Source organism: Leucoraja erinacea, chromosome 48, assembly GCF_028641065.1.
Source record: "Leucoraja erinacea ecotype New England chromosome 48, Leri_hhj_1, whole genome shotgun sequence".
Taxonomy (NCBI): domain Eukaryota; kingdom Metazoa; phylum Chordata; class Chondrichthyes; order Rajiformes; family Rajidae; genus Leucoraja; species Leucoraja erinaceus.
Window position 1 is genome coordinate 1,068,803 of NC_073424.1, and position 25,327 is coordinate 1,094,129.

Sequence of the window (25,327 nt, forward strand, 5' to 3'; positions counted from 1 at the left end):
TGGGGAAGTCCAGGACAAGGTGTCACAGTTATAGGATAAATGGGAAATCCTTTAGGACTGGATGAGAAAAACATTTTTCACACAGAGAGTGGCGAATCTGTGGAATTCTCTGCCACAGAAGGTAGTTGAGGCCAGTTCATTGGCTGTATTTAAGAGGGAGTTAGATGTGGCCCTTGTGGCTAAAGGGATCAGGGGGTATGGAGAGAAGGCAGGTACAGGATACTGAGTTGGATGATCAGCCATGATCATATTGAGGGCCGAATGGCGTACTCCTGCACCTATTTTCTATGTTTCCATGTTTCTAAGTTCAAGAGATGTTTAAGAAAGAACTGCAGATGCTGGAAAATCGAAGGTACACAAAAATGCTGGAGAAACTCAGCGGGTGCAGCAGCATCGATGGAGCGAAGGAAATAGGCAACGTTTCGGGCCGAAACCCTGAAGAAGAGCCACAGCCCGAAACGTTGCCTATTTCCTTCGCTCCATCGATGCTGCTGCACCCGCTGAGTTTCTCCAGCATTTTTGTGTACCTTCAAGTTCAAGAGAGTTTCTTGTCATGTGTCCCTGATAGAACAATGAAATTCTTCCTTTGCTTCAGCACAGCAGAACATAATAGGCATAGACATTGACCAGGGGCCACAGTTTAAGAATAAGGGGTAAGCCATTTAGACCGGAGACGAGGAAACACTTTTTCACACAGAGAGTGGTGAGTCTGTGGAATTCTCTGCCTCAGAGGGCGGTGGAGGCCGGTTCTCTGGATGCTTTCAAGAGAGAGCTAGATAGGGCTCTTAAAAATAGCAGAGTCAGGGGATATGGGGAGAAGGCAGGAACGGGGTACTGATTGGGGATGATCAGCCGTGATCACATTGAATGGAGGTGCTGGCTCGAAGGGCCGAATGGCCTACTCCTGCACCTATTGTCTGTTGTCTATTGTCATTTAGGGGCCCTCCACGCACACAGGGAACAATGGCACATTCTGGGACTTCTCGTAGAGTAATGCCCCTGTCCCACTTAGGAAGCCTGAACGGAAACCTCTGGAGACTTTGCAGCCCACCCAAGATTTCCGTTCGGTTCCCGGAGGTTTTTGTCAGTCTCCCTACCTGCTTCCACTACCTGCAACCTCCGGCAACCACCTGCAGCCTCCGGGAACCGCACGGAAACCTTGGGTGGGGCGCAAAGTCTCCAGAGGTTCCTGATCAGGTTTCCTAAGTGGGACAGGGGCAATAGGGCAGCAGCATGGAGTAACTGACGCAGAAGGCAGACACAAAAGGCCGGCGCAACTCAGCTGGGACAGGCGGCAGCGTCTCTGGAGAGACGGAATGGGTGACATTCCGGGTCGAGACCCTTCTTCAGACTCCGGCTGATCTCCGGTTTAAACCAGCGTCTGCTGTCCCTTCCTGCAACATAGAGTGATACAGTGCGGAAACAGGCCCTTCGGCCCGACTTGCCCCCACTGGCCGACATGTCGCATCGACACTAGTCCCACCTGCCTTCATTCGGCCGATATCCCTCCAAACCTGTCCTACCCATGTACCTGTCTTAATTGCTCCTTAAACGTTGCGATAGTCCCTGCCTCAACTACCTCCTCCTGCAGCTCGTTCCATACACACCCACCCACCCTTTGTGCTCCATCCTGTGAACATATGACAGTCCCGCCATCCCGGGAATTAACCTTGTGAACCTACGCCTGCACTCCCTCGATGGCAAGACTGGACCAAGCGCAGGCAGGTGGGGCTAGTGTAGCTGGGACATTGTTGGCCGGTGTGGGCAAGTTGGGCCGAAGGGCCTGGTTTCCACACTGTGTCACTCTGTGGCTCTAGATCGTTAGGGCAGTGAGTTGGAACGGTATGTGCTTCTTGGGTCAGAAGCTTGTGGATTCCGCATCTTTCACAAGGTGTGCATAACGTCAACGATCACGGAGGCATTGCGTTTCATTGCCATTGTTATGAGGTGAGATATTAGCCTGAAAGTTCAGCGCGGAAACAGTCCCTTCGGCCCAGCGGGTCCGCGCCGACCAGCGATCACCCCGTACACCAGCTCTGTCCTGTACACAATTTACAATCTTACTGCTCAGAGACGCAGCAACAACAGCTCCAGAGACCCGGGTTCGATCCTGACTACAGGGGCTGCCTGTACGGAGTTTGCATGTTCTCCCCGTGACCCGGTTGGTTTTTCCCCAGGCTCTTCGGTTTCCTCCCACACTCTAAAGACGTGCAGGTTTGTAGGTTAATTGGCTTGGTATAAGTGTGAAGTGTAGGGTGGCGTTAGCGTGCGGGGATCGCTGGTCGGCGCGGACTCGGTTGGGACGAAGGGCCTATTTCCGCGCTGTATCCCTGAACCTCTTATCGAGTCCACACACAAGATTCGAAGTTGTTCAGCCCGAGCTGAACGCACTTCTCGGCGTCTGCATACAATGGTGTGTGTCTTGTCGCTTCTTGTCCGTGGCGGGGGAAACAGGGCCGCGACGTGAACGCTCTTTCCTTCACCCCCGCCATCTCTAAAGTCAACGAAACCAATTAACCTACAAACCTGCATGCCTTTGGGACAAGGGAAGAAAGCGAAACTCCGGGAGGAAAGCCACCCACGCAGGTCACGGGGAGAACGTACAAACTCCGTACAGACAGTACCCGTGGTCAGGGCCAAACCTGGGTCTCTGGCGCTGTGAGGCAGCAACTCTACCGCTGCGCCACCGTGCCTCCCTGAGGAAGTTTTCCAATGAGTTGCTTTTGTTGCGTGCTAACCAGTCAGCGGAAAGAACAATATATGATTACAATCGAGCTGTCCACTCTGTTCAAACAAGAGGACATGACTTCAGAATTAAGTGACAGAAGTCTAGGGTAACATGAGGGGGAACTTCTTTACTCAGAGAGTGCGTAAAAATAAAATTGGATAGGCATATGGATGAGAAGGGAGGAGGGTTATGGTAGCGGTGGGAAAGGGAAAAATATATGATTACAATCGAGATGGCCTGTTTCCGCTCTGTACAGATAGACACATAGACAATAGATGCAGAAGTAGGCCATTCGGCCCTTCGAGCCTGCACCGCCATTCAATGTGATCATGGCTGATCATCCCCAATCAGTACCCCGTTCCTGACTTCTCCCCATATCCCCTGACTCCGCTATTTTTAAGAGCCCTATCTAGCTCTCTCTTGAAAGTATTCCGAGAACCTGCCTCCACCGCCCTCTGTGGCAGAGAATTCCACAGACTCACCGCTCTCTGTGAGAAAAAGTTTCCTCGTCTCCGTTCTAAATGGCTTACTCCTTATTCTTAAACTGTGTGGCCCCTGGTTCTGGACTCCCCCAACATCGGGAACATGTTTCCTGCCTCTAGCGTGCCCAAACCCTTTACAATCTTGATAAAGGGAACAACGGCCAGTACGAGATACAGTCCAGTAAAGTCCTATATAAAGATAGTCTGATGGTCCCCAATGAGGTAGATGTTGCCTCTGGACCACTGGCTAGTTGCCCAAATGCGGGAATGTAGGACACGAGCAAGTTGGGCCGAAGGGCCTCTTTCCGTGCTGTTTGACTCCATGACACTCCTCATCCTCCCGCGCTCCAATCTCAGTTTGGTTTGTTATCTCCTGCACCGAGGAACAGTGAAAAGCCTTTGTTGTTTGCTAACGTCTCGACCCCGAAACGTCACCCGTTCCTTCTCTCCAGAGATGCTGCCTGTCCCGCTGAGTTACTCCAGTATTTTGCGTCTATGATCGAGCCATTCACAGGGTACAGGTACATGATGAGCGAATAACGTTTAGTGCAAGGTAAAGCCAATTCAGTCCCATCAAAGATAATAATAATAATAATAATAATAATTTTATTTATAGAGCACTTTAAAAACAAACATAGCTGCAATAAAGTGCTGTACATCACTAATCATTGACAAAAAAGTTAATACACACCAAAAAATAACAATCAAAAGAAATAGTAGGAAAAGACACGTAAAATAAAGAAACATCAAAAACACCACAAACAGAAGCAAAGCCTCGGGCATGGTCAAAAGCCAGGGAGTACAAATGTGTTTTAACACTGGATTTGAAGATGGACAGTGAGGGGGCCTGTCTGATGTGCAACGGCAGGGTGTTCCAGAGTGCCGGAGCAGCAACAGAGAAGGCTCTATCCCCTCTGAGCCTCCGACTAGACCTCGGTACCTCCAGGAGCAGCTGACCAGCTGACCTGAGGGACCGGGCAGGGGCGTATGGGTGGAGCAGCTCAGAGAGGTAAGGCGGGGCGAGCCCGTTCAGAGATTTAAAAACAAATAACAGTATCTTAAAATGAACTCGATAGCCACGGGATAGAGTCCCAGCCTGCCCCAACCTCTCCCTGTAGCTCAGGTCCTCGAGACCTGGCAACACCATCGTAAATCTTCTCTGCACTCTTTCCATCTTAACATAGAAACATAGACAATAGGTGCAGGAGACACAGAGAGACAGAGAGAGCAAGAACAGGAGAAGGAAGGGTAGAGAGAGAGTGTTTACGAAGGAACTGCAAATGCTGGAAAATCGAAGGTACACAAAAATGCTGGAGAAACTCAGCGGGAGCCGAAACGTTGCCTATCTCCTTCGCTCCATAGATGCTGCTGCACCCGCTGAGTTTCTCCAGCATTTTTGTGTAGCTAGGGTAGAGAGAGAGAGAGACAGGTGAGATAGAGTGACAGAGAAACAGAGAGAGCGAGAGAGACAGGGAGAGAGAGAGAAAGAGACAGAGGGAGAGAGACAGAGAGGGAGAGTGAGTCTGGGGGAGAGAAAGAGAGAGAGAGAGAGAGAGGCGTGAGATTGGGAGACATTGAGAGAGAAACAGAACGAGACAGAGAGAGAGCAAGAATGAGAGAGAGGGAGAGTGAGTCTCGGGGAGATAAAGAGAGAGAGAGACAGGTGAGAGATTGGGAGACACATGAGAGAGAGAGAGCAGAGAGAGAGAGAGAGAGAGAGAGAAAGAAGAGAGAGTGACAGGGACAGTGAGAGGGAGAGAGACACGGAACGAGTCTGAGGGGAGAGAGAGAGTGACAGGGACAGCGAGAGGGAGAGAGTCACAGTCTGAGGGAGAGACAGTGACAGTCAGAGAGAGAGAGAGAGAAAGGGAGAGGGAGATAGTGACAGAGAGAGAGAGAGCGGGTGAAAAATCAGGAGCTTTTACAGGAACACTCAAAAAGGACTTTGTACTAAATTGTGCGCTGCTGGAGACTCCTGAAGAGCTGGTGGCACAAAGGGAGAGGATAGACTTATGCCCGGTCCTTCAGACAGGACAATAGGGTGATGCAGCCCACCAGCTGAAGGTACAATGAGGCTGTAACAGATCACAATCAGACACTTCACTGGCCACTCTATCATGGTCTCTCCACCAATGTAAAAGGGTAAGGAGGTTGAGCACTCACAATGGGGGAGCTGAGCTGAGCTGGAAAACGCTGCAATGAGACTTTCACAAATGATTAGGTCCCACACAGCAAAACTGATAAGCCCCCCACCCCCACCCCCCCCTCTCCGACCACTACAACCAAACTATTTTCTCCTCCACATAAAAGGCAGGCGAATAAAGGACAAGGGAAAGCACGTGAAAACGATTTGAATTCTTTCAACAAAAGACATTCTTGAGACTTGAAGTAATGTTGTTTTGGGGCAGGGCTTGTCCCACCCCGGTCATTCCTTCTTCTCCCCCTCTCCGCACACCACTAGACTCAGGAACAGCTTCTTCCCCTCTGTTATCAGGCTTCTGTACGGCCCTTCCATAAGCTAGGGTACTGTCCGATTCACCTCTACCCCATTGCGGACATTAGACTTTGTCTGTGGAACTGATGTGCTGCAATGCTGAGAACTATATTCTGCACTCTGTATCTTCTCCCTTTTGCTCTACCTGTTGTACTGGCTGGACGAGGTTGACAACAGACAATGGACAATAGGTGCAGGAGGAGGCCATTCGGCCCTTCGATAGACAATAGACAATAGGTGCAGGAGGGCTAGGTTCCCGATGTTAGGGAAGTCCATTCGGATAAAGGGGAAATCCTTCGAGCCAGCACTGAATCCTGGATTCAAAGGTGTTGAGGCCAGTTCATTGGCTATTTTAGAGGGATCATCCCTTGTGGCTACAATCAGTACGGGATACCCCAGCCATGATCATATTGAATGGCGGTGCCTTCCTCCCCATATCTATGTTTCCCCCCGACTGCCGATATTTTCTGCTATTTTTAAGAGCCCTATCTACCTCTCTCTTGAAAGCATCCAGAGAACCTGCCTCTGAGGCAGAGAATTCCACAGACTCACCACTCTCTGTGAGAAAAAGTGGTTCCTCATCTCTGTTCTAAATGGCTTACTCCTTATTCTTAAACAGGTGCAGGAGTCAGCCATTCGGCCCTTCGAGCCAACACTTTCAGTCTGAAGAAGGGTTTCGGGCCGAAACGTTGCCTATTTCCTTCGCTCCACAAATGCTGCTGCACCCGCTGAGTTTCTGCAGCATTTTTGTCTACCTTCGATTTTCCAGCATCTGCAGTTCCTTCTTAAACACTTTGACGTTAAAGGGCCTGTTCCCACTTGGCGACTGCCGGCGTCATTGACTGGCGTATCGCGGGTTGCCGAAATATTTTGAACATTTCAAAATCCAGCGGCGACAAAAAAAATGTTGCGACGCTCGGGGAGACGCCGCGCGCCGATGCGCCGTCACGCCACGACTTTTCCAGTGACCCGATACGTCAGTCGCGAAAAAATCGGCAGGTGGGAACAGGCCCTTTGCGCACCTTCGGATGTCACCCTTTTGCGAGTAAGAGTCGCGGTGAAGAGCGTTTCATCGTCAAATGTACCGACAATGGAACGATGAAATTCTTACTTGCAGCAGCACAAAGACTAAAGTTCAGTTTGAAGTTCAGTTTTAGATTAGTATCACACGTGCCGAGGTACAGTGAAAAGCTTTAAGGGCCTGTTCCACTTGTAAAGGTTTCGCAGTTAGCGATATCGGGCGGGGAGAGGCAGAGCACATTCTGGCGGTGTTTGTGGTGCGCTGAGTGATTTCCAGTGGGCATTATGTGCCCCATAAGCAGTTGACGAAACTGCTGCCGACTGGGCTTTCAGCGGTTGCCAGGGAACTCTGATCTTCCAACATTATGTCAATCATGCTTAAGGATTCTTGGGGTCGTTACAACACTTGTTTTCTTTGCATGCGATTCTGTTTTGAAAGTGCTGCGAGTGCTGACCCTATTACTTTTGTTTAAAGAGATTTTGTCCCTTTCCCTTCTAAGCCGCAGCGAGCTAAGTAGCTGAAGGGCCTTTAGCCGCTAAACCCTGAATGGATTCTCCTTCCGCAAAGTCGGGGCGGGCCGATTGAAAGAGGCATCGGCTGGCAGCGAGGCCTCCCGGCCGCTGGCGCCTGGCATTCCCCAGTGACACGATCCCCCGTCGCTCCCAGTCCCGGCCGCTTCCGTTCCCTCAGCGCCGACGGCGTGGGAGCTTTCCGTCACTCCCAGTGTCCTGTCGAACACACGCTTCCACCTCCAGGGCATGTTGCCCCTCCCCCATCGCCCCCTACCCGAGAAAGAAGGATACAACAGCGGATGTGGAGAGGATGTTTCCACCAGTGGGAGAGTCCATTCATTCATTAATTCATTTATTCAATCATTCAATCATACATTCATTCATGCTTTCATTCATTCACTGGGAGAGTCTAGGACTAGAGGGCCCAGCCTCAGAATTAAAGGATGTACCTTCAGAGAGGAAGATGAGGAAGAATGTCTTTAGTCAGAGGGTGGTGAATCTTTGGAATTCATTGCCACTGTGGAGGCCAAGTCATCAGAAGTTTTTAAGGCGGAGATTGATAGATTATTGAAGGTACACAAAATGCTGGAGAAACTCAGCGGGTGCAGCAGCATCTATGGAGCGAAGGACATAGGCAACGTTTACGTCCGAAAGCCTACTTCAGACTACATTCGGCCCAAAACGTTGCCTATTTCCTTCGCTCCATAGATGCTGCTGCACCTGTTGAGTTTCTCCAGCTTTTTTGTCTACCTTCGATTTTCCAGCATCTGCAGTCCCTTCCTAAACACATTGATTGATTATTGACCAGTACAGGTGCCAGGGGTTAAGGGGAGAAGGCAGGAGAATGGGGTTGAGAGGGAATGATAGATCACCCAGGATTGAATGGCAGAGTAGACTCGATGGGCCGAATGGTCTAGTTCCACTCCTGTGAATTTATGAACATTTTATCAGTTCAGTTCAGGTCTGAAAAAGGGTTCCGACACGAAACGTCACCCATTCCTACTCTCCAGAGATGATACAATACAATACAATGATACAATTTATTTGTTGCCATTTGAACCTCATTGAGGTTCAAACGAAATTTGATGCTGCCTCTCCCGCTGAGTTACTCCAGCATTTTGTGTCTTTCTTTAGTTCAGTTCAGTTTAGTTTATTGTCACATGTACCCGAGGTACAGTGAAAAGCTTGTGTTGCGTGCTATCCAGTCAGCGGAAAGGCAATACATGATTACAATCGAGCCGTCCACAGTGTACAGATACAGGATAAAGGGAATAAAGTTTAGTGCAAGGTAAAGCCAGCAAAGTCCGATCAACGATAGTCCGAGGGTCACCAATGAGGTAGATAGTAGTTAGAAACATAGAAACATAGAAAATAGGTGCAGGAGGAGGCCATTCGGCCCTTCGAGCCTGCACCGCCATTCATTGTGATCATGGCTGATCATCCCCAATCGATAACCCGTGCCTGCCTTCTCCACGTATCCCTGGACTCCACTAGCCCCTAGAGCTCTATCTAACTCTCTCTTATATCCATCCAGTGACTTGGCCTCCACTGCCCTCTGTGGCAGGGAATTCCACAAATTCACAACTCTCTGGGTGAAAAGTTTTTCCTAACCTCACCTCAGGCCTTAAAAATGATCCCCGTCCCTTTATTCTAAGACCATTAGCCCCTGAGGTCTGGACTGCCCAACATGAGGGAAGGCAGGAATTCCATAAATTCACACAACTCTCTGGATTTTTTTTCTCACTGCGACCTCCCCTTTATTCTAAGCTTGGCCCCTGGTCCACATTGAAACATTTTTTCCTGAAGCTTGTCAGCACTGCAAGTTCGCACTGCTCGCTGGCCGTGGTGGGACGGTTCATGTGCGACTTCCCGCGCTGGATTGTCACGTGCGGCAAGGCACAGTGAGATTCTTTGCTTGCCTACACAATGTATAGAAATAACAGGCACCTACAGTGCTGACAAAGTTACGAAGCACGCCGGCTCCCCCCCTCCGCTTTGTTCCCCTCCCCCCCCTCGCAGTGGTCCTCCACGCCTTCCACGGAGTATTGTGTGCAGTTTTGGTCCCCTAATTTGAGGAAGGACATTCTTGCTATTGAGGGAGCCCAGCGTAGGGTCACCAGGTTAATTCCAGGGATGGCAGGACTGTCATATGCTGAGAGAATGGAGCAGCTGGGCTTGTACACTCTGGAGTTTAGAAGGATGAGAGGATATCTCATTGAAACATATAAGATTGTTAAGGGTTTGGACACAGCTAGAGGCAGGAAACATGTTCCCGATGTTGGGGGAGTCCAGAACCAGGGGCCACACAGTTTAAGAATAAGGAGGGAGCCATTTAGAACGGAGACGAGGAAACACTTTTTCTCACAGAGAGTGGTGAGTCTGTGGAATTCTCTGCCTCAGAGGGCGGTGGAGGCATGTTCTCTGGATGCTTCTCCCCACATCCCCTGACTCCGCTATTTTTAAGAGCCCTATCTAGCTCTTGAAAGCATCCAGAGAACCTGCCTCCACCGCCCTCTGAGGTAGAGAATTCCACAGACTCACCACTCTCTGTGAGAAAAAGCGTTTCCTCGTCTCCGTTCTAAATGTCTTACCCCTTATTCTTAAACTGTGTGTGGCCCCTGGTTCTGGACTCCCCCGTGGTTGCGTGCTAACCATTGAATGGCGGTGCTGGCTCGAAGGGCCGAATGGCCCACTCCTGCACCTATCGTCTATTGTGCCAATGCACAGAAGTTGGACCTCCAGATAAAGGCCGAGGACCTAACCTTAAGACGTCAGAGGATTATGGAGCCACTCGAGGTTGAGGCTACCCTGAGAGAAAAGGCAAGATTGTAAATAGTAGCGGAGAAAGAAAAATGGCTTCTCATTAAAATCGCCCGCAATCCCGTGTCATTTAGACTTTAATACCCCTTTTGTGTCTTTTTTGTTGTTGTCGTCAGAAACGGCTACAGTTTGTTCTTGTCTGTGAAAGGAGGCAGGAACTAATCTCGAACATTCGCCACCTTCTTGTAGAGAAAGTTGTATTCTCGCAGCGGGGGGGGGGGGGGGGGGGGGGGGGAGGGGGGGGGGGGGGGGGGAGGGGGACCGGATCCGGATCCGCCACTGGGAAATCTCTGCTACTGTCTTGCTGTTCATTTCAATACCAATGTACAAGGGACCGAATGGTTCACACGCCTGCTTCCCATTCACAGATTAACTCCACGGAGCAACCTTCAGGGGAGTCAATGGACCCACTCAGCATGGAGACTGGGCCCCTCGGCTATCCCGAGCCCACGCCAACCATCCACAGTGTCCACTTGCACTAATCCTACATTTAGTTTCCTTTACCCATTCCTTCTCTCTACGGATGCTGCCAGTCCCGCTGAGTTACTCCTGCATTTTGTGTCCCCGATGTAAACCAGCATCTGCAGTTCCTTCCCACACTTTAGTTTAGTTTAGAGATACAGTTTGCATCGACTAGCGTGAATACCGTTCAGTGCAAGGTCAAGCCAGTTAAGTCTGATCAAAAGATAGTCCGTGGTAGACAAAAATGCTGGAGAAACTCAGCGGGCGAGGCAGCATCTATGGAGCGAAGGAATAGGTGACGTTTTGACCCGAAACGTCACCTATTCCTTCGCTCCATAGATGCTGCCTCACCCGCTGAGTTTTTCCAGCATTTTTGTCTACCTTCCATTTTTCCAGCAACTGCAGTTCTTTCTTAAAGATAGTCCGAGGATCTTCAGTAAGGCCGATGGGAGGTCAGGACCGCTCTCTAGTTGGTGAGAGGATGGTTCAGTTGCCTGATAACAGCCGGGAAGAAACTCCCTGAATCTGGAGGTGTGTGCGTTTTCACACTTCTGTACATCTTGCCCTGACGGGGGAGAGGGGAGAAGAGGGAGTGGCCGGGGGTGAGACTGGTCTTTGATTATGCTGCTGGCCTTGCCGAGGCAGCGCAGGTGAGGGAGTGTAGAAGTGGAGTTGTCAATGGAAGGAAATAGGTCGGTTTGTGTAGATGGTCCATGGGCTGCGTCCACAATTCGCCCCAATTTCTTGCGGAGAGCTGCCTTCTCCCCAATCCCCTAACCGTATTTTTAAGAGCCCTATCTAGCTCTCTCTTGATAGCTTCCAAAACCCTTCCTCCACCGCACTCTGAATTTTCCGGGGACGTCACCACTGGTCCTTGATGTTTCCTCGTCTCTGTTCTAAATGGCCTCCCTCCGATTCTTAAACTGTGTGCGCTAGGGTTCGGGGGAGTGGGGGAAGTGGGGTTGTCAATAGACAATAGAAAATAGGTGCAGGAGTAGGCCATTCGGCCCTTCGAGCCAGCACTGTCATGGCTGATCATCCCCAATCAGTACCCCGTTCCTGCCTTCTCCCCATATCCCCTGACTCCGCTATCTTTAAGAACCCTATCTAGCTCTCTCTTGAAAGCTTCCAGAGAACCGGCCTCCACCGCCCTCTGAGGCAGAGAATTCCACAGACTCACCACTCTCTGTGAGAAAGAGTGTTTCCTCGTCTCTGTTCTAAATGGCTCCCTCCTTATTCTTAAACTGTGTGGTCCCTAGTTCTGGACTCCCCCAACATCGGGAACATGTTTCCTGCCTCTAGCGTGTCCAAGCCCTTAACAATCTAATATGTTTCAATGAGGTACCCTCTCATCCTTCTAAAAACTCCAGAGTGTACAAGCCCAGCCGCTCCATTCTCTCAGCATATGAGAGATATGTATATGTCATTGGCGTACGAGGCCTTTCGTGTTCTAACTCTCCGCCATTCCGAAAACGTTTCCGTGCGATCCCGCGCGGGTTTGTGGCGTTCAGCCAATTGTGCTCCACCGTGACCAGTCGGGGTGAAGGGGTTAGTTCCCACGGGACATGGTGTCTCCCCCTTCTGACTGTGTGGACGGGGAGCCTCGGCCGAAGGTGTTCACCCCTCCCCCCCCGCGACACCAGATCAGCCACTGATAGACACAAAAAGCTGAAGTAACTCAGCGGGACAGGCAGCATCTCTGGAGAGACCCTTCTTCAGACTGAGAGTCAAGGGAGAGGGAAACAAGAGATATAGACGGTGATGTGGAGAGATAAAGGCCAAATGCTTGAAAGAGACTAGATGGGCTCAAAGAAAGCAATAAGGGGCATATAGGGAGAAGGCGGAACGCAGTTTGATTGGGGATGATAACATTGAAGGCGGTGCTGGCTTGAAGGGCCGAACGGCCTACTCCTGCACCTATTGTCTTTTGTCTATTATCCTCCCCTATATCTCCACCTGACTAGTTAGAAGAAGGGTCTCGACCCCCGAAACATCACCCGCTCCTTCTCTCCACAGATGCTGCCTGTCCCGCTGAGTTACTCCGGCTTTTTGTGTGTGTCTTCGCTTGAAACTGGGGCTGAAACTGCAGTCCCTTCCGACACACAGATCAGCCATTGTCGGCCCTTTGGCCGTGGGGTGGGGGGGGGGTGGGGGTTGACTCTGTTTGCGGGCTCTCGACTCTGTTGGAGACATCCCCCTTTGACTTGCCTTTCATTCCTCCAGGGTGCCCAGGATACGTTTGAGAGCTACTACAGGAAACAAAGGAAGAAACAGGCTCGCTTAGTCTTCCAGCTCCCTTCGAACATGGTAGGTATAATCTCCCCATTCATATCCACTGAGCAAAGAACGTTGTATTCTTGACCGCATAAACTTGCCTTTTTGTTTTTAACTGCGGATTACTCAGCTCGTCAGATCAGTTTGACCCCCCCCCCCCCTGCACTCGGTCCATTTTCCCCCTGAGATTCTATTCTTTAGTTTAGCCTGCCGTCGTTCCGTTTATTGTCCTGACTCAAAATGCTTGTCTTGTTGCAGCATGAAACATTAGACGGCTACAGGAGGTACTTTCATCAAATCGTGGGGTGAGTGTTCGTCCTAGTTGTACAGGGTCTTGGTGAGACCACACCTGGAGTATTACGCACAGTTTTGGTCTCCAAATCTGAGGAAGGACATTATTACCATAGAGGGAGTACAGAGAAGGTTCACCAGACTGATTCCTGTGATGTTAGGACTTTCATATGAAGAAAGACTGGATAGACTCGCTAGAATTTAGAAGATTGAGGGGTGATCTTATAGAAATTTACAAAATTCTTGAGGGGTTCGACAGGCTAGATGCAGGAAGATTGTTCCCGATGTTGGGGAAGTCCAGAACAAGGGGTCACAGTTTAAGGATAAGGGGGAAATCTTTTAGAACCGAGATGAGAAAAACATTTTTCACGCAGAGAGTGGTGAATCTCTGGAACTCTCTGCCACAGAAGGTAGTTGAGGCCAGTTCATTGGCTATATTTAAGAGGGAGTTAGATGTGGCAATTGTGGCTAAAGGGATCAGGGGGTATGGAGAGAAGGCAGGTACAGAATACTGAGTTGGATGATCAGCCATGATCATATTGAATGGCAGTGCAGGCTCGAAGGGCAGAATAGCCTACTCCTGCACCTATTTTCTGTGTTTCTATGTTCTGCGTGCGAGAGTCAGAAATAAAAAAACGTTCTACCGGCGCGGTGCTTCCATAGAAACATAGAAAATAAGTGCAGGAGGAGGCCATTCGAGCCAGCACCGCCATTCATTGTGATCATGGCTGATCGTCCCCAATCAATAACCCGTGCCTGCCTTCTCCCCATATCCCTTGATTCCGCTAGCCCCTAGTGCTCTATCTAAAGGCCCTGTACCATTATCCCGAGTTACTCACGAATTCTCCCGCGTTTTCCCCTCGATTCAAACTCGGAGACGCCGGCCGTAGGTACTCGGGGCTATTTTTTTTACTCCTGGACATTTTTGAACATGATGAAAAAAACGTCCCGACTTACCTGATGCACCGAGTACTTACGGCCTGTATAACGAGCCGCTACGATATATCTACGGACTCCTACGGACTCGCTACAGACATTCTCCAAGTTTCAATCAAGGGGAAAACTCGGGAGAATTCATGAGTAACTCGGGAAAGTGGGACAAGGGCTTTACTCTCCCTTAAATCCATCCAGTGACTTGGCCTCCACTGCCCTCTGTGGCGGGGAATTCCACAAATCCACAACGCTCTGGGTGAAAACGTTTTTTTCTCACCTCAGTCTTAAATGGCCTCCCCTTTATTCTAAGACTGCGGCCCCTGGTTCTGGACTCGCCCGGCATTGGGAACATTTTCTAAGACGTCGGGCTTAGCCTTCCCGATCCTCGGGCAATCGCAAGGATTTAAGATGGTTTCAGTTTTGCGCAGTTTAGAAACGCAGCGCGGAAACAGGCCCTCCGGCCCACCGTGGCTTCCAAGATGGCGCCCTTCCCAGGCGGCTGCTTGCCTGGCGAGCCACAGAAGCAGATCCACCAACTCACGTTGCTATAGGGTGATTTCACTAAAGGTCACTGGAGCGTAGATCCGCACCCACGTGACCAAAATTCTCAAGTGGAGGACACTCGAGGGTTCGGTGCATGTTAGTGGATGGGAAAAAACGCATTTTCCCACCCGTTAAAAACATAGAAAACGGCGAGGTTGTGAGCTGCAATTTACTGTACCAGTCGGGGTGACCGTGAGGCACAGCTACCTAGATTTACAGGGGAAAAAAAAGATAGCAAGTAAGGTAAATTCAAGAGGGAGCTGAAGGTGCCAAACCGGCGGAAATGAACAGCCGACATTTGCCGTGGATATTTACAGGTCCAAAATCCTGAATTTCATCAAAAGTAAGTCATTATTAACTTACTTTTGATAAATTCAGCGACAAAAAAAACATGTTTTGGTCGTGGGTGCGGATCTACGCTCCAGTGACCTTTAGTGAAATCACCCTATAGGGCCGGTCCCACTTGGCAATTATTTTCAGCGACTGCTGGCGTCATGTCAGTGCCGCTAAATGGTTTTGAACATTTGAAAATCCAGCGGCGACAAAAAAATGTTGCGACACTTGATACGTCATCACGTCACCGCCACATCACGCCGCAGCATGCCGCAAATCTTTCTGTGTCCTGGTACGTCAGTCAAAGACGCCAGCATTTGACGAAAAATACACCATGTGGGACAGGCCCTTAAGCCTCCACGCTCGTAAACCTCGATTCCAACAGACCATGTATCAATACACTGTAAATGGATCGATTGTGATCACATGCATGAAGGAACTGCAGGTGCTGGTTTAGATCGAAGTTAGACACAAAGTGCTGGAGGAACTCAGCGGGACGGGCAGCATCTCTGGAGAGAAGGAATGGGTGACGTTTCGGGTTGAGACCCTTCTTCAGACCCTGAAGATTGTTAAGGGCTTGGACACGCTAGAGGCAGGAAACATGTTCCCGATGTTGGGGTAGTCCAGAACTAGGGGCCACACAGTTTAAGAATAAGGAGTAAGCCATTTAGCACGGAGACGAGGAAACACTTTTTCTCACAGAGAGTGGTGAGTCTGTGGAATTCTCTGCCTCAGAGGGCGGTGGAGGCCGGTTCTCTGGATGCTTTCAAGAGAGAGCTACATAGGGCTCTTAAAAATAGCGGAGTCAGGGGACATGGGGAGAAGGCAGGAACGGGGTACTGATTGTGGATGATCAGCCATGATCACATTGAATGGCGATGCTGGCTCGAAGGGCCAAATGGCCTACTCCTGCACCTATTGTCTATTGTCTATTGAACCAATCATGACCTGAAACATCACCCATTCCTTCTCTCCAGAGATGCTGCCTGTTCCACTGGGTTACTCCAGCATTTTGTGTCTATCTTTGATTGTAATCATGTACTGTCTTTTTACGCTGACTGGTTAGCACGCAACAAAAGCTTTTCACTGTACCTCAGTACACGTGACGATAAACTAAACTGAGTCCACGCCGACCAGCGATCCCCGCACATTAACGCTATCCTACACACACTAGGGACAATTTACATTTATAAGCATGCCAATTAACCTACAAACCTGCACGTCTTTGAAAGCCAAAGAACTAGGAGAAAAGCCACGCAGGTCACGGGGAGAACGTTCAAACTCCGTACAGACAGCACCCGTAGTCAGGATGGAGCCCGGGTCTCTGGTGCTGTGAGGCAGCAACTCTACCGCTGCGCCACCGTGAGAGGAATGTTTAATTGGACGAGTAAAGATAGCGGAGTCAGGGGAATAATGGGTAAGCCATTTAGAACAGAGACGAGGAAACACTTTTTCACACAAAGAGTTGTGAGTCTGTGGAATTCTCTGCCTCAGAGGGCGGTGGAGGCCGGTTCTCTGGATACTTTCAAGAGAGAGCTAGATAGGGCTCTTGAAGATAACGGAGTCAGGGGATATGGGGAGAAGGCAGGAACGGGGTACTGATTGTGGATGATCAGCCACGATCACATTGAATGGCGGTGCTGGCACCAAATGGCCTACTCCTGCACCTATTGTCTATTGAGTATTTCACTTTAGTCGTCTTCCCTCAGAACGTCTCCTCTGGCAAGGGGGGAGCAGAGGAGATTTACGAGAATGTTGCCAGGGGTGAGGGGTTGAGCAGGCTGGGACTTTACTCTAGAACTGTAGTCTGCATATTTATAAGTTCATAAGTGATAGAAGACAAATTAGACCATTCGGCCCATCGTTCTAATCCACCATTCAATCATGGCTGATCTATCTCTCCCTCCCAACCCCATTCTCCTGCCTTCTCCCCATTACCCCTGCCACCCGCACTAATCAAGAATCCATCTAACAGGTAGACAAAAATGCTGGAGAAACTCAGCGGGTGCAGCTGCATCTATGGAGCGAAGGAAATAGGCAACGTTTCGGCCCGAAACGTTGCCTATTTCCTTCTCTCCATAGATGCTGCTGCACCCGCTGAGTTTCTCCAGCATTTTTGTATACCTTCGATTTTCCAGCATCTGCAGTTCCTTCTTAAACACAATAATCTATCTATCTCTGCCTTAAACATATCCACTGACTTGGCCTCCACAGCCGTCTGTGGCAAAGAATTCCACAGATTCACCACCCTCTGACTAAAGAAATTCCTCCTCATCTCCTTCCTGTACGGAGTTTGTACGTTCTCCCTGTGACCACATGGGTTGGTTTTTTTCCGGGTGCTCCCGATTCCTCCCACACTCCAGAGACGTGGAATTTTTAAAGTTAATTGACTTTGGTTAAACTTTTAATTGGCCCCAGTGCGTTGGATAGTGCTAGTATATGGGCATTGCTGGTTGACACGGACTTGGTGGGCCGAAGGGCCTATTTTCGCGCTGTTTTTCCAAACTAATCTAAAAACGTGAACCAGAGGGATGTCAGTTGAGTTTAGTTTATTGTCACGTGTACCGAGGTACAGTGAAAAGCTTTTGTTGCGTGCTGTACAGTCAGCGGAAAGACAATACGTGATTACAATCGAGCCGTCCACAATGTTGATCCGCATGATACAGGGAATAACATGAATAGCGTTTAGTGCAAAATAAAGCCAGTAAAGTCCGATCAAAGATAGTCCGAGAGTCTCCAATAAGGTAGATAGTAGTTCAGGACCGCTCTCTGGTTGTTGTAGGATGGTTCAGTTGCCTGATAACAGCCGGGACGAAACTGTCCCTGAATCTGGAGGTGTGTGCGTTTGTTTTCACACTTCTGTACCTCTTGCCCGATGGGAGAGGGGAGAAGAGGGAGTGGCCGGGGTGAGACTGGTCCTTGATGATGCTGCTGGCCTTGCCGAGGCAGCGTGAGGTGTAGATGGAGTCAGTGGGAGGGAGGCTGGATTGTGCGATGGTCTGGGCTGTGATTTTGCTGCGGCTGACTTTTCCTCCACTTCTCTGACCTGTGGCCATTCTCCCTGCAGCTTCTTCGTGGTTGAGGACCACATCCTCCACACCACCCAGGGCCTGGTGAACAGAGTGTACATCGACCAACTCTGGGAGCTGGCCGTGTCCAAAACCATGTCAGCACTCCGCACCCATTCAGTAAGTAAGACTGTGTCGATTAGCCTTCCACCCACAGATGTTTTACAGATACAGCGCGGAAACATAGAAACATAGAAATTAGGTGCAGGAGTAGGCCATTCGGCCCTTCGAGCCTGCACCGCCATTTAATATGATCATGGCTGATCATCCAACTCAGTATCCTGTACCTGCCTTCTCTCCATACCCCCTGATCCCTTTAGCCACAAGGGCCACATCTAACTCCCTCTTAAATATAGCCAATGAACTGGCCTCAACTACCCTCTGCGGCAGAGAGTTCCAGAGATTCACCACTCTCTGTGTGAAAAAAGTTCTTCTCATCTCGGTTTTAAAGGATTTCCCCCTTATCCTTAAGCTGTGACCCCTTTGTCCTGGACTTCCCCAACATCGGGAGCAATCTTCCTGCATCTAGCCTGTCCAACCCCTTAAGAATTTTGTAAGTTTCTATAAGATCCCCTAAATTCTAGAGAGTATAAACCAAGTCTATCCAGTCTTTCTTCATAAGACAGTCCTGACATCCCAGGAATCAGTCTGGTGAACCTTCTCTGCACTCCCTCTATGGTAATAATGTCCTTCCTCAGATTAGGAGACCAAAACTGTACGCAATGCTCCAGGTGTGGTCTCACCAAGACCCTGTACAACTGCAGTAGAACCTCCCTGCTCCTATACTCAAATCCTTTTGCTATGATCCCGGCACATCAACACCATCCTACACACACTGGGGACAATCTACACTTTCACCGAAGCCATTTAACCCACAAATCAACCTGCATGCCTTTGGAGTGTGGGAGTTTGGAGTGTGGGAGGAAACCGGAACACCCGGAGATCGGGTGGAACCCGGGTCTCTAGCGCTGTGAGGCAGCAACTCTACCGCTGCGTCACCGTGCCACCCCCTCACCCCTGCCCACCCTTTACCGACCATGTTTGTCCCGTCTCTAATCTCTCTCCCAGTTTCCTCCCCCACCCTCTCCCTCCACAATAAGTCCCGAAATGCCTTTAAACAAAAAGAACACAAAATGCGGGTCAGGCAGCATCTGTGGAGAACATGGATAGGTGACGTTTCACAGAATGCTGGAGTAACTCAGCGGGTCAGGCAGCATCTGTGGAGAACATGGATAGGTGACGTTTCACAGAGTGCTGGAGTAACTCAGCGGGTCAGGCAGCATCTGTGGAGAACATGGATAGGTGACGTTTCACAGAGTGCTGGAGTAACTCAGCGGGTCAGGCAGCGTCTGTGGAGAACATGGATAGATGACATTTCACAGAGTGCTGGAGTAACTCAGCGGGTCAGGCAGCATCTGTGGAGAATGTGGACAGGCGTTTCATTAGTGCATACGTTGCAGGAACCGAATTATGGGGTTATGGGGAAAAGGCAGGAGAATGGGGTCAGGAGGGAGTGATAGATCAGCCATGGCGGACTAGATGGGCCGAATGGCCTAATTCTGCTCCTATCACTTGTGAGCTTGTGAACTTATGAATGAGGCCATTCGGCCCATCTAGCCCATCAGGAACAGCAAGTGCTGGAGTCTGTTGAGAACATGATGGATGACCCTTCTGACGATATATAACCTATGCATGCCCACCAGAGACGCTGCCTGACCCGCTGAGTTACTCCAGCACTGTGTTATTTTGTGTATTAAGCAGCATCTGAGAGGAGATTTACTACAAGATCTGGCATTGAACTATGATTTGTTTTGTTCCTCACCCTCAGTCGTACTGCTCGGACCCGAACCTGGTGCTGGATTTGAAGAACCTCCTCGTTCTCTTTGCAGACACTCTACAGGTAAGGACCTGATGCTTGCCCAAACTGATGAGAGGGATAGACAGAGGTGATGTGGACAAGCGGCCAAATTGTGAGCAATGGAACGATTCTTGGATGGGACATGACTTGGAATTAAGGGACTGTTTGCATCGTGTACATGTGTCCGTAACGTTCTTTACGCAGAGAGTAGTAGCGGACCTCAGTGGAGTTTAGAGCACCACAGTGGAAGTGGTGGAGGCACTCGCATTGGTACAGGCAGCAAATAAATCATGGCATAGGAGAGAAGGGAAGGGAGGGTTGTGGTATTCTCTGCAGGCAGAGGGCGGGGAGGCCGTTCGGCATGGATTGTAGGGCCGAGATGGCCTGTTTCCGTGCTGTAATTGTTATATTAATGGTTATCTGCAGTTCCTTGTTTCTAAGATCTGGCGTGGAACTATGATTTTTTTTGTTCCTCACCCTCAGTCGTACTGCTCGGACCCGAACCTGGTGCTGGATTTGAAGAACCTGCTCGTTCTCTTTGCAGACACTCTATTCAGGTAAGGAAAATTGATGCTTGCCCACAAGATGGGATTTAGAAATTACAAAAGGTGGAGGGGATTGGGGAGTGCCAAATTGTGGGGGGTGTGGAACGAGGGTGGATGGGTCATCTCAGTCCACCCCACGACAGAAGGGGGAGGTGTTGTGTCAGTTTGATAGTTTCATGTGAAAACGTTGACCTCCAGTTTCAGTTTAGTTTCTACACCACAATGCTGGAGTATCAGCAACAGGCAGCGTCCTGAGAGAGCCAGAGAAGTTCTGTGGAATTCTCTGCCTCAGAGGAGGCCGGTTCTCTGGATGCTTTCAAGAGAGAGCTAGTTAGGGCTCTTAAAAATAGTGGAGTCAGGGGATATGGGGAGAAGGCAGGAACGGGGTACTGATTGGGGATGATCAGCCATGATCACATTGAATGGCGGTGCTGGATCGAGAGGGTTCCCAGAATGGCCTCCTGGGATGTCAGGATTGTCTATATGAATATGTTATGATAGAACTTGGTTTATCCCGGGAAGGAAAGAAGATCATAAAACAGGGGATCTTATAGAAACTTACAAAATTAAAGTGACGAGACAGGCTAGGATGCAGGAAGATTGCTCCCGATGTTAGGGGTGTGGGAGAGGGGGTCACAGCTTCAGTCTCAAGTCCAAATCCTTTACAGAACCGGGAGGAGTTATACACTTTTTTCACAGCCAGAGTGTGAAAACTCTGAACTCTCTGCCACATTCAGTAGGGGCCAGTTCTTCCCAGCTGTTATCAGGGAACTAGAACCATGGCCCAACCAGCTAGTGGTCCTGACCTCCCATCTACCTCACTGGAGACCCTCGGACTATGTTTAATTGGATTTTACTGGACTTTACCTTGCACTAAACGTTATATCCTTCATCTTGTATGTGTACACTGTCGACTGCTAGATTGTGATCGTGTATTGTCTTCCTGCTGACTGGATAGCATGCAACAAAAGCTTTTCACTGTACCTCAGTACACGTGACAATTAAACTGTGCTGTACCATGCTATATTCTCGGTTGATAGAGTCATAGAGTGATACAGCGTGGAAACAGCCCCGTGGGGCCAACTTGCCCAACATGTCCCAGCCACACTAGTCCCACCTGCCTGCGTTTGGCCCATATCCCTCTACACCTGTCCTATCCATGTACCTGTCCAAATGCTTCTAAAACTTTCGCAAGTTGACAAAACTTCACCAGGTAGACAAAACTGCTGGAGAAACTCAGCGGGTGAGGCCACACCTACGGAGAGAAGGAATAGGTGATGTTTCGGGTCGAGACCCTTCTTCAGACTTAAGAATAAGGGGTAGGCTATTTTGTGCTGAGATGAGGAAAAACCTTTTCACCCAGAGGGTTGTGAATCTGTGGAATTCTCCGCCACAGAAGGCAGTGGAGGCCAATTCATTGGATGTTTTCAAGGGAGAGTCAGATTCACCTCTTAGGGCTAACGGAATCAAGGGATATGGGGGAGAAAGGAGGAACGGGGTACTATTTTGGATGATCAGCCATGATTGTGTTGAATTTGTGGAATGGTCTGGAACAGGAGATAAAACCTAGCACAAACATAATTCAGTTTAAAAAGATGTACAAAAACACATTTTTTTAAAGGATATTGGGCTGAGGATACGTGATTGTCAGTGGGATATTTGTTATACTGATTGTATTGGGAAAGGTGATTATAGGGTGACCGGTTGTCTATGTGACTAAGATACTGTATAGTATATGAGGTTATTTTCTTTTTTCTTTTTCTTTCTTTTTTTGTATGGCTTTGTAAATATTTGATTAGTGTATAAATGTAAATAATATGGTGTACATATAGCTGCTGGTGTACATATAACCATATAACCATATAACAATTACAGCACGGAAACAGGCCATCTCGGCCCTACAAGTCCGTGCCGACACAACTTTTTTTCCCTTAGTCCCACCTGCCTGCACTCGTACCATAACCCTCCATTCCCTTCTCATCCATATGCCTATCCAATTTATTTTTAAATGATACCAATGAACCTGCCTCCACCACTTCCACTGGAAGCTCATTCCACACCGCTACCACTCTCTGAGTAAAGAAGTTCCCCCTCATGTTACCCCTAAACTTCTGTCCCTTAATTCTGAAGACATGTCCTCTTGTTTGAATCATCCCTATTCTCAAAGGGAAAAGCTTGTCCACATCAACTCTGTCTATCCCTCTCATCATTTTAAAGATCTCTATCAGGTCCCCCCTTAACCTTCTGCGCTCCAGAGAATAAAGACCTAACTTATTCAACCTATGACACACCATATCATATACATATGGTGTACATATAGCTGCTGGTGTACATATGGTGTACATATAGCAGTTGAATAAGGGGTGGGAATTAATAAGATTTGGCTTCTTCCTGCTCCTTTGCAGACACAAATTCGACACAAACGATTTCATTTATGTACAGATATTGTTCATGACACTTTATAAATATTCTTGTGTTGTTTTTTGTTTGTTGTTTCACACTTGCTTTTTATTCTTGTATTCTGCTCGAAATAAAGAATTAAATAAAAAAAATTAAATAACAATGACGGTGCTTGCTTGAAGGGCCGAATGGCCTACTCCTGCACCTATCTGCTATGTTTCTATGTGTCTGCGTTGCGATAGAACCCGCGATGAACTACTTTCCCCACAAAGGACTGGTGTCTAAAGGACTTGCGTTCGATTTGCAGGGTTATGGCTTCCCCGTCAATCAGTACTTTGACATGCTGTTGGAGATACGTGATCAGTACGGAGACATTCTGCTCAAGAAGTGGTCTGGAGTCTTCAGGTAAGAATCATTAGATGTGATTCATAAGTTCATAAGCTTCAGGAGCTGAATTATGCCATTTGTCCCATCAAGACCCCACACCTGGAGTATTGTGTGTAGTTTTGGTCCCCTAATTTGAGGAAGGACATTCTTGCTATTGAGGGAGTGCAGCGTAGGTTTACAAGGTTAATTCCCGGGATGGCGGGACTGTCATATGCTGAGAGAATGGAGCGGCTGGGCTTGTACAACCTGGAGTTTAGAAGGATGAGAGGATCTTATTGAAACGTATAAGATTTACGAGCATTGTGTTGCGTGAGTTGGCCAGACCTGCCCCTGGGCCTGTGGAGTGGTTGGAGGTAGCCATGCCTCGCGCAGTCCATGGGAAATATTGTAGAAGGAATGGACATGTACACACACAGCCGACTGCTACTGGCTGGTGCATCCCTTGCCTTCAAGCAAGAAGCCGTCTCATTTTTGTCAAATTACTTCCTTTTTTGATTTACATTTTCTGCATGTTGGAAGGTGTGTGTGTGTACGTGTGTGTGCGTATGCCGGTGTGTGTGTGCGTATATATGTGTGTGTGTGTGCGTGTGCGTGTGTGTGCGCATGTGTGTGTGAGTGTGTGTATATGTGTGAGTGTGTGTGTGTATATGTGTGTGTGTGCGCGCTCGCGTGTGTGTGTGTGTGTATGTGTGTGCGTGTGCGTGTGTGTGTGTGTGCGCATGCCTGTGTGTGTGTGTGTGTGTGCGCATGCCTGTGTGTGTGTGTGTGTGTGCGCGCATGCCTGTGTGTGTGTGTGTGTGTGTGCGCATGCCTGTGTGTGTGTGTGTGTGCGTGCGTGGTCTGTGTGTGTGTGTGTGTGTGCGCATGCCTGTGTGTGTGTGTGGGTGTGTGCGCATGCCTGTGTGTGTGTGTGTGTGTGCATGCCTGTGTGTGTGTGTGTGTGCGCATGCCTGTGTGTGTGTGTGCGCGCATGCCTGTGTGTGTGTGTGTGCGCATGCCTGTGTGTGTGTTTGTGTGTGTGCATGCCTGTGTGTGTGTGTGTGTGTGTGGCATGCCTGTGTGTGTGTGTGCGTGCGTGCGTGCCTGCGTGTGTGTGTGTGTGGGCGCATGTGTGTGTGTGTGTGTGTTTGTGAGTGTGTGTGTAGCGACTACGTGTGTGCGTGTGTGTGCGTGTGTGTGTGTGTGTCTCGTCCGATTTCACCCTGTGTGTGTGTGTGTGTGTAGTCCTGGGTGTGTTTCTCCTGACCTGAGTGTATGTGCGGATCTACCTGTGTGTGTGTGTGTGTGGACGTGTGTGTGTGTGTGTGTGGGTGGACGTGTGTGTGTGTGTGTGTGTGTGTGTGCGCATGCCTGTGTGTGTGTGTGTGTGTGTGTGTGCGCATGCGTGTGTGTGTGTGTGTGTGTGTGTGGGTGTGCGCGCGTGTGTGTGCGCATGCCTGTGTGTGTGTGTGTGTGTGCGCATGCCTGTGTGTGTGTGTGCGTGCGTGCGTGCGTGTCTGCAGGAGTACGGTTGAATTTCTGGTGAAGATCTTGGCAGCATCGTCAGGTCATCATCCAAGAGCTGAGCACACACACAAGCCCCATTTCCTGCCCCTTTTTGCCTCATCCTGTGAAGACTTTCCTTGGTGATAAATCTGCAGCCAGATTTACTCTCCAGTGGCGGCTAAACGCAATGTGGTGGATGTTCTGTTTGACTTTGAGCTTTGAAGTTGTACTGCCTGAGCAGACTGACTTTCTTGGCAGGCCGCGTTGTGTACAATTAGGTGGAGTTTTCTTAGCTGTGCACGTTGAACTCTGCATTGACATTCCTCCTCGTTATATGAGGACGGGGTGGGCTGTAAAAATGGAACCCAATCCCCTTGCCAAAGTAACCCTTCAGTTCAGGTTTAGCTTAGTTTCGGGATACAGTGCAGGAACAGGCCCATCGGCCCGCCGAGCCCGCTTCTGTGGAATTCCCTGCCTCAGAGGGCGGTGGAGGCCGGTTCTCTGGATGCTTTCAAGCTAGAGCTAGATGGGGCTCTTAAAGATAGCGGAGTCAGGGGATATGGGGAGAAGGCAGGAACGGGGTACTGATTGGGGATGATCAGCCATGATCACATTGAATGGCGGTGCTGGCTCGAAGGGCCGAATGGCCTACTCCTGCACCTATTGTCTATTGTCTATTGCCGACCAGCGA

At 49.4% G+C, this 25,327-nt stretch overlaps 1 protein-coding gene across 1 annotated transcript; it reads left to right on the top strand.

Annotated features, from left to right (window-relative positions):
- The first annotated feature begins 10,018 nt into the window (after nucleotides 1-10,018).
- Nucleotides 10,019-23,794, top strand: LOC129715028 (exocyst complex component 6B-like). Its single transcript, XM_055664852.1, has 6 exons — nucleotides 10,019-10,057; nucleotides 12,743-12,826; nucleotides 13,052-13,098; nucleotides 17,961-18,081; nucleotides 19,790-19,861; nucleotides 23,072-23,794. The coding sequence occupies exons 1-6, from the start codon at nucleotides 10,019-10,021 to the stop codon at nucleotides 23,171-23,173; spliced, it is 465 nt and encodes a 154-aa protein (XP_055520827.1). The 3' UTR covers nucleotides 23,174-23,794.
- Nucleotides 23,795-25,327: the final 1,533 nt, after the last annotated feature.

Coding starts and splice junctions, on each gene's coding strand:
- LOC129715028 (XM_055664852.1), top strand. CDS start 10,019: ATGGAGCCACTCGAGGTTGAGGCTACCCTGAGAGAAAAG. Junction 10,058..12,742: donor AGGCTACCCTGAGAGAAAAG/GCAAGATTGTAA, acceptor TCATTCCTCCAG/GGTGCCCAGGATACGTTTGA. Junction 19,862..23,071: donor TCTTTGCAGACACTCTACAG/GTAAGGACCTGA, acceptor TTCGATTTGCAG/GGTTATGGCTTCCCCGTCAA.